The sequence below is a fragment of the Nerophis ophidion genome, linkage group LG26, assembly GCF_033978795.1.
Source record: "Nerophis ophidion isolate RoL-2023_Sa linkage group LG26, RoL_Noph_v1.0, whole genome shotgun sequence".
In the NCBI taxonomy this organism is placed as follows: Eukaryota; Metazoa; Chordata; class Actinopteri; order Syngnathiformes; family Syngnathidae; genus Nerophis; species Nerophis ophidion.
The window spans coordinates 8,672,899-8,682,601 of record NC_084636.1 but is presented as its reverse complement, the minus strand read 5'-3'; the positions used below and the strand labels follow the sequence as shown (position 1 = coordinate 8,682,601).

The window sequence follows — 9,703 nt, the reverse complement described above, 5'->3', positions numbered from 1 at the left end:
ACATATTGAGCAAAAAGATCTCATATTATTTTTTTCTACCAAGAAAAATGCATTTGTTATTAGTGAGAATATACTTATTTTAATGTATTTTTGGGTTCATTGAGGTTAGCTAATTTTAATTGTTTTGGAAAGTTTTGACAAGCCGAATTTTCTTGTTATTTTGGCAGGAAAAACATTTTTTTGTTCTAATAAAATTCCCCTAATTTTAGTTTGTTTTTTGTTTTTTCTTGTTTTTGAACACTGACTTTTTGCATTGCAACCCAATATAAATATATACATATATATATATATATATATATACATATATACATATACATGTGTGTGTGTGTGTGTGTGTGTGTGTATAATGCAATCGAATGTGCTCAACATGTTGTATTAATTGCTATCTTTTGTGTTTTACTTTTGTAGCTGTGTGTAGAAATGGGGCCGCTGAAGTGTCAGCTGGTGGCATCAGGCTTGTGCTCTTTTAATGTCTAATATCCTGTGTGTTCTTTAATGTTTCCCTCTTGTTTTCGTGTCTTTTTTTTCTCAACATTTTGTACCTGCACTGCAGCCACATAATTTCCCAAGAGTGGGACCAAAAAAAAAAAAAAAAAAGTATATTCTATCCTACTTCCTTGTTCCTGGTCAGTGACATAAGACCAGACGGATATGAGATTCTAAAAAAACAAACAAAAAAAAAACAGAGAATTCCTCAAAAACTCAAAAGAGAAAACATAACAGGGTTTCTTATTTCTGTGTTTGTTTGTTGGGTGGCTGGTTAGCATGGGACTTTATGGTTTATGGAGAAAGACAAGAGACCTGGACAAATGTTCGATTCTGAGCTTACTTTACCTAACAAAAGTGACGCTGTGTTTTGAGCGTGTGCTTATGCAGACTTCCATCAGTCCATTTTCTACCGCTTGTCCTTTTACTTTGTATGGGGGACATACATACACACACACATATACATATACATATATATATATATATATATATATATATATATATATATATATATATATATATATATACACACACAGTGGGGCAAAAAAGTATTTAGTCAGCCACCGATTAAAGAATGTATTTGTAAATTATGGTGGAAAATAAGTATTTGGTCAACCATTCAAAGCTCTCACTGATGGAAGAAGGTTTTGGCTCTAAATCTCACGATACATGGCCCCATTCATTCTTTTCTTAACACGGATCAATCGTCCTGTCCCCTTAGCAGAAAAACAGCCCCAAAACATGATGTTTCCACCCCCATGCTTCACAGTAGGTATGGTGTTCTTGGGATGCAGCTCAGTATTCTTCTTCCTCCAAACGCGACGAGTTGGGTTTATACCAAAATGGATACATGGATGATACAGCAGAGGATTGGGAGAATGTCATGTGGTCAGATGAAACCAAAATATAACTTTTCGGTATAAACTCAACTCGTCGTGTTTGGAGGAAGAAGAATACTGAGTTGCATCCCAAGAACACCAAACCTACTGTGAAGCATGGGGGTGGAAACATCATGCTTTGGGGCTGTTTTTCTGGATGATTGATCTGTGTTAAGGAAAGAATGAATGGGGCAATGTATGGTGAGATTTTGAGCCAAAACCTCCTTCCATCAGTGAGAGCTTTGAATGGTTGACCAAATACTTATTTTCCACCATAATTTACAAATAAATTCTTTAAAATTCCTACAATGTGACTTCCTGGATTTTATTCACATTCTGTCTCTCACAGTTGAAGTGTACTTATGATAAAAATTACAGACCTCTGTCATTATTTTAAGTGGGAGAACTTGCACAATCGGTGGCTGACTAAATACTATTTTGCCCCACTGTATATATATATGTATATATATATATATATATATATATATATATAAATACACATATGGATAAAAATATCTGCTACAATCCGTGACGTCACGCGTCATCATACCGCGACGTTTTCAACAAGATACTTTGCGCGAAATTTAAAATTGCAATTTAGTAAACTAACCCGGCCGTTTTGGCATGTGTTGCAATGTTAATATTTCATCGTCGATATATAAACTATCAGACTGCGTGGTCGGTAGTAGTGGGTTTCAGTAGGCCTTTAAAGTGGCGTTATTATTGAATCAGTGAATCCATTGTAAAAAAAATAAAAAATAAAAATATTAGTGATATAAAGACAAAATGGTGACATTTGCTTTGAAAAGACACATTCCTGAACTTGTACAACGTGTTTGTAGATGTTAACAACCATAAATGGAGGACTAACCCACCGTAAAAAAGCCTCTGCCTTCGACGTTCTGACAGCCAAGCGGGTAACTTGAGATTCAAAAACAACACGTCACCCCACCACGCACTGCGCATGCTCCAACTTCACGGGCATTACCTCATCCCACAATCCACCGCGAGACTTTTAGAATCTTCTGGGCGGTGGTTGTGGGCGTGGGGAAAGAGGGGTGGGGTTAGTCGTCATGGCAACGCCGCTAATCAGAGGCGCGGCCCAACCTCGGGGACACGCCCCCCAGCCAATGGGAGAGCCCTGACGTGACATCATGGCTATTTTCGGAGAGGCAGCGGCAGCAGATAAGGTTAGCCTCCACGCTGCTACAAACTCAGAGTGTATACATGTCCACGCAGGGGGAACCTCCGCAAGACAGCTGGTGGACGCTCTTTCTATTTTTTCTGAGAAAAAAAAAAGTGTGGATATTTTTTTCACTGTGAGACATAGTCGCAGATTCGCGTGTCGAAAGTGCGGGACAACTTGGAAGAAGTGAAAAGGGACTTTTTATTCTGTTTGTTTTCGGTTTCACTTCTATGTATACCAAAATGGAAACTACTTTCTACGATGACTCGCTCAACGCGTTCTCCCAGCACGAAAGCGTCGGCTTCGGATACAGCGGCCCCAAGGCGCTCAAACGCAACATGACCCTCAACCTGGCCGACCCCAGCGGCGCCCTCAAGCCGCACCTCCGGGCGAAGGCCGGCGAGCTGCTCACCTCGCCGGATGTGGGCTTGCTGAAGCTGGCCTCCCCGGAGCTGGAGCGACTCATCATCCAGTCCAGCAACGGCCTCATCACCACCACGCCGACGCCGACGCAGTTCCTGTGCCCGAAGAACGTCACCGACGAGCAGGAGGGCTTCGCCGAGGGCTTCGTGCGCGCCCTGGCGGAGCTCCACCACCAGCACATGCCGGGGGCGAGCGTCGCGTCGGCGCCGGCGAGCGTCAACACCGGAGCGGCTATTTACAACCGCGCGGACTCGCCGGTCTACGAGGACCTGAACACGTTCACCCCGGCCGTCAGCAGCGTGTCGGCGCCCGGCTACACCACCTCCGCCCCGAGCGCGTCCTTCCCCATTTACGCGCAGCCCTCCGCCCATCTCCCGCGGCTCGCCGCGCTCAAAGAGGAGCCGCAGACGGTGCCGGAGATGCCGGGCGAGACGCCGCCTCTCTCCCCCATCGACATGGAGAACCAGGAGCGCATCAAGGCGGAGCGCAAGCGCATGAGGAACCGCATCGCCGCCTCCAAGTGCCGCAAGAGGAAGCTGGAGCGCATCTCCCGGCTGGAGGACAAAGTCAAGAACCTCAAGTCCCAAAACTCGGAGCTGGCGTCCACCGCCAACATGCTGCGGGAGCAGGTGGCGCAGCTCAAGCAGAAGGTGATGAACCACGTCAACAGCGGCTGTCAGCTCATGTTGACGCAGCAGCTTCAGACCTTTTGAGTCCTTCAAAAAAAAAGAAAGAAGTTGAACCAAAACGGACGCTTCCTGCCTGCTGGATCCGGGGTTGAAGCGGCAGGAAGACCAAGAGGGCTGTGCAGAGAAAAAAAGCACCCTAGTGTCATGCACTTGTCCCCGCATGGGGGGTCTCTGCTCCGGGCCGGGACGGTGACTATGAACCCAAAACCGGAGCATGAACTTAATTCCTTCACGACCGGGACTCTCGACTGACTTTTTCTTGATTTCACCTCCCGGCTCTGCATGGACTTGGTCTCGAGTCAGTCAGCGCCAGTGGAGAAAGGCATCCGGTATTACAGGTGACCTTTGAACCTGTCAAATTTCTCGCTGCCGCCATATTGGCCCTCACCAACAAAGCGCATATGAAAACTTCTTGAGTTCCAGTATGAGACTATTTTTCTTTATTGTAAAGAAGTTTTCTGAAAATTTCAAGATTTGTCATTTTTGATGGGGTTTCACTCATTGTTTATGTATATAAGATCAACTCAGAGTACTTATGTTTACCATCTGTACATTCTTTCTTTTTTTCATGTCTCAACTCTAGAAAGTCGTCAATATTTAAGGAAATAAACTTGTGTAAAAAAAAGCAACAGTGTGTGTTCTTGACGTCTGTGTGAGGAAAAAGTGGGTGTGACGTGTAAGCAAACAATACAACATGTTGCAACATGTTGCAAGAGCGGAGAGTTCTCACTATTTACCCGCCGGTTAAATTCCATCACTGCTTGTATCGATCCACAACAACTCGTGGAGGACGACTATAAGAAGTTGTAGTCGGGGTTCGGATGTATTTGGTCAAAGGAAAGCAGCTGTCAGTTTAGTGTGTCAACATTGTTTCATTTAACACACTTTGAAATAAAGAAAAGTAGTTAAAACGGTATTGAACATTTTCAGGTGACATTTCCTCTCTATAAAGTTATAAAACAGGGAAAAGAGAGAAAAAAGAAATGTGAAACTGCATTATTGACAGGCGACAAGTTAAATAAACCACTTTTAGGTGGAAATATGTGACAACTAGTTTGTCAATAAAGTTGAATGTTTTAAAAAGTATAATAAACATTAGATGTTGAATAAACCACTGTAAGGTTCATTAGGAACAAATGTATTTGTCAATAAAGTTGTAAAAATAATAAGTGAGACTGTATTATTAACACACTATACTTTAAAGACAATTGGGTGGAAATATGTGACTATTAGTTTGTCAAAGTTAAAAGAACCTTTCAATAAGTATTATAAACACACTCGACGTTGAATAAACCACTTTAAGGTTCATTAGGAGCAATTGTATTGTCATTAATTTGTCAATAAACTTGTAGCACACTGAATGTAGAAAATAATAAGTGAGAGTGTATTATCAATACACTTGAATAAAAATACTTTTGGGTAAATTGGGTGGAAATATGTGACTATTAGTTTGTCAATAAAGTTAAAAGAACATTTTATTAAGTATCACAAACACACTAGACATTGAACAAACCACTTTAAGGTTCATTGGAGCGAATGTATTGCAACAATTTGTCAATAAAGTTGTAGCACACTGCCAATATGGGAAAAAAAGAAGTGACAATTAACATGCCAGAAGTTGATTAACCCTCTTTTAGGTGACTTCAGGGTTAAATATGTGGCAATTGGTTTATCACAAACGTTATAGAACATTTTAAAATATATTATAGCCACAGTAGATGTTGAATAAACCACTTTAAGGTTCATTAGGAGCGAATGTTTTGCAACAATTTGTCAATAAAGTTGTAGTACAATGCCAGTATAGAAAAAAAGTGAGACTTTTATTAACACACTATGTTGAAAAAACACTTTTGAGTAGAATTGGGTGCAAATGGGTGGCAATTAGTTTGTCAATACAGTTAAAAGAACATTGTAATAATAATTATAAACACACTAAACGTTGAATAAACTGCTATAAGGTTCATTAGGAGCGAATGTATTGTAACAATTTGCCAATAAAGTTTTAGTACAATGCCAATATGGAAAAAAGTGAGACTTTTATTAACACACTATATTGAAAAAACACTTTTGAAGAAAATTGGGTGCAAATAGGTGGCAATTAATTTATCAATAAAGTTTTAGTACAATGCCAATATGGAAAAAAGTGAGACTTTTATTAACACACTATGTTGAAAAAACACTTTTGAAGAAAATTGGGTGCAAATAGGTGGCAATTAATTTATCAATAAAGTTATAGAACATTTTAATAAGTATTATAAACACACTAAACGTTGAATAAACCACTTTAAGGTTCATTAGTTGCGAATGTATTGCAACAATTTGTCAATAAAGTTGTAGCACAATGCCAATATAGAAAAAAAGTCAAACTTTTATTAACACTATGTTGAAAAAAACACTTTTGAGGAGAATTGGGTTCAAATAGGTAGCAATTAATTTCTCAACAAAGTTATAGAACATTTCAATATGTATTATAAACACACTAAATGTTGAATAAACCACTTTAAGGTTCATTAGGAGCGAATGTATTGCAACAATTTGTCAATAAAGTTGTAGCACAATGCCAATATGGAAATATGTAAGACTTTTATTAACACACTATGTTGAAAAAAACACTTTTGAGGAGAATTGGGTACAAATAGGTGGCAATTAATTACTCAATAGAGTCATAGAACATTTCAATATGTATTATAAACACACTAGACGTTGAATAAACCACTTTAAGGTTCATTAGGAGCGAATGTATTGCAACAATTTGTCAATAAAGTTGTAGCACAATGCCCATATGGAAAAAAGTCAGATATTTATTAACACACTATGTTGAAAAAAACACTTTTGAGGTGAATTGTGTACAAATAGGTGGCAATAAGTTTGTCAATAAAGTTATAGAACATTTTAATAAGTAGTATAAACACACTAAACGTTGAATAAACCACTTTAAGGTTAATTAGGAGCGAATGTATTGCAACAATTTGTCAATAAAGTTCTAGCACAATGCCAATATGAAAATATGTAAGTCTTTTATTAACACCTTGTTGAAAAAAACACTTTGGAGGAGAATTGGGTACAAATAGGTGGCAATTAATTACTCAATAGAGTTATAGAAAATTTCAATATGTATTATAAACACACTAAACGTTGAATAAACCACTTTAAGATTTATTTAGAGCGAATGTATTGCAACAATTTGTTAATAAAGTTGTAGCACACTGCCAATATGGAAAAAAGTCAGATATTTATTAACACACTATGTTGAAAAAAACACTTTTGAGGTGAATTGGGTACAAATAGGTGGCAATTAGTTTGTCAATAAAGTTAAAGAACATTTTAATAAGTATTATAAACACGCTAAACGTTGAATAAACCACTTTAAAGTTCATTAGGAGCGAATGTATTGCAACAATTTGTCAATAAAGTTGTAGCACACTGCCAATATGGAAAAAAGAGAGACTTTTATTAACACACTATGTTGAAAAAACACTTGAGGAGAATTGTGTGGAAATAGGTGGCAATTAGTTTGTCAATAAAGTTAAAAGGACATTTTAATACGTATTATAAACACACTAAACGTTGAATAAACCACTTTAAAGTTCATTGGAATATGGAAAAAAGTGAGAATTTTATTAACACTATGTTGAAAAACACTTATGAGGAGAGTTGGGTGGAAATAGGTGGCAATTAGTTTGTCAATAAAGTTATAGAACATTTTATAAAAATAAATGCGACACTTTATCACAAATATACTCAACGTTGATTAAGCCACTTTAAGGTGTGTAACGCCGCATTTTCTAATAATTCTGCATTAAGTAAAACATTGTGTAACAGCAACACATTTTGTAATAAACTTGGCCGCATTCTGTAATAACTTGTTACATATTGCAAAAGTTATTGCATGATGTAATAAACCACCGGAATCAAAGCTTTGTTTTGAAAAAACATCAGTACAACATGAAACATTTCACCCTAATTTTGAACTTTTGAAATGTATTATTGGTCAAAATCAACTGTAATATATGAGTTATAATGAATATTGTGTTTTTGCAAGTTAAGCATAAAGAATACATACTGTACACATTACAATATGGATGATGTTGTGCAGATACTACAAATGATGCAATACATGGACAGAAAATGTAATTGTATTACAACAATGCAAACATTTGTTATTTGTTTATTGAAAATGATACATTATGTTATCAACCCATTTCACCCTTTATATGTAAACATAATTCTATGTTTAATAATGAGGAAAGATTCCAATTCATATTGTATAAATTCTGACTGATGACTGTTTAGATTATGTGCTTTTATTGTCATTGCACACACAATAAAACTTGGTTCAAAGTTACACTATTTTGTAGAAGCATTAGGACATGTTACAAAAGTTACTGTAACACCCGCTGGAATAAAAAGTTGTTGTGTATTTTGTCAAAATGGAGAAGATAAAGCCGACATTGAATGGTTGTTCTGCAAAGTTTCAAGAACTGTCGGTTGCCTTTTTAGAGAGATATGATCTCCAAATTAACCCTGATTGAAACACAATTAAAATGTGGGTGTTTGATGAGCCTTTTGTATGCTTGTGGGTTGCTGTATCTCTCCAAGGCCATTCGGGAACACAGCTGTCTATGGCTTTATGTTGACATCTGTCAGCTGTATTTATTATAATTATTATCATCAATATTATTATTTATTTTTTATTTTCCTCGTTTGAAAAAAAACAGCATTTGATGTATTTTTAACAGCTCATTGCTGTCAGAGTTTGTTTGTGACGAACCCCAAGATGCAGAGATGGAGGCAGGCATGGAGTGAGAAAGCATGATTTAATTTAAATAATAGAACAAGAACAAACAAAAGGGTACTAACACAAAGCGCGTACGAGGCGGGTAACAAACTAAAGGAGCTAGCGTGGGAGCTATAAAAAAAAAAGGAACTTAGCATGGAAGCTAGCAAGAATCGAGCAGGAAACGGAAGTCGTACATGTAACATAAAAACAAACTTGGAAGCAGGGAACAAAAGGCAGTAAGCTAAAAAACGCGATCAAACATAGCTTACCGCGACGCTGCATAGACAAAACAAGATACGACACGAGAGGTAGCAACGACAAGAGCGACATCGACAGGACAATAATCCAGCAACTGACTGGAGGATAAAAACAGACTCAAATAGAATCGGGCTGATTGACACCAGGTGAGGTCAGGTGTCAATCAGCTGTAGCTGAGGGGAAACAGCACACAGGGTGAAAAAACAGGAAACAGACAAAATAAGAGCGCTGACAGGAACTAAAAACAGGAAATACTAAACACACACAGAGGAAAAACTAAAACAGTGGCAAGCCTGACAATTGAATGTGTCGGAAAAATAAATAAACAAATGTTTTTTATTTCTTCAAAAAAAAATTACATACTATTATTATTTAAAAAAAATGGTACCCAATAAATGTTTGGAAAAAAGAATTATTAATTATTATAAATGTGTTTTATTATTTATTTATTTAAAAAATATTTTTAGAATTTGTAAGATTATAAATTAAATTTTGAAAATATCTTATTCATATCATATATAGTATAATTAAAATAAATAATAAAATAATTTAAAACATATTTAGTAAAATTATTATATATTATTGTTTTAAAAAAACAATTGTTTTTTTAATTAAAAAAATAGATACAATACAAAAAAGAAGTGTAAAGAAAGACGTCGTAAAATTCTAAAACATGCTATATTTTAAAACATAGAGGCAGTCTTAGACCGTCTTTAGCAGCATTGATACACGGCATTGCACACAATAAAATATATTCATACAGTTTACAATATATGTAATGTACATATCCACATATTCGGCAACAATCCGTCTTTATCATGTGTGAGTCTGTGTGCCAACACTTTTCCTCATTCATTTTTATTTTAGTTTTCTCATTAAAGGTCTGTATATTGATGGTTTAATACATAAACCACCAAACTGTTACATTTTTTCCGTTCTTCTTTTTTTTCTGCATTTTGTAATACCTTCTGCAATATGCAACAAGCTATTACAAAAGGCATTC

At 36.8% G+C, this 9,703-nt stretch overlaps 1 protein-coding gene and 1 long non-coding RNA gene across 2 annotated transcripts in view; one reads left to right on the top strand and one right to left on the bottom strand.

Annotated features, from left to right (window-relative positions):
* Positions 1-2,354, bottom strand: part of LOC133543752 (uncharacterized) — a 45,987-nt gene extending 43,633 nt beyond the window's left edge. Inside the window, exon 1 of the long non-coding RNA XR_009804508.1 lies at positions 2,240-2,354. This is a non-coding gene — a long non-coding RNA (uncharacterized LOC133543752). The remainder of the gene's footprint in view (positions 1-2,239) is intronic.
* A 182-nt stretch (positions 2,355-2,536) lies between these two features.
* jun (Jun proto-oncogene, AP-1 transcription factor subunit) lies at positions 2,537-4,680 on the top strand. Its single transcript, XM_061887876.1, has one exon. The coding sequence runs from the start codon at positions 2,781-2,783 to the stop codon at positions 3,684-3,686; it is 906 nt and encodes a 301-aa protein (XP_061743860.1). The 5' UTR covers positions 2,537-2,780; the 3' UTR covers positions 3,687-4,680.
* The last annotated feature ends 5,023 nt before the right edge of the window (positions 4,681-9,703 follow it).

Excerpts from the sequence above, each read along its gene's own strand:
- jun (XM_061887876.1), top strand. The coding sequence starts at position 2,781 with ATGTATACCAAAATGGAAACTACTTTCTACGATGACTCGCTCAACGCG.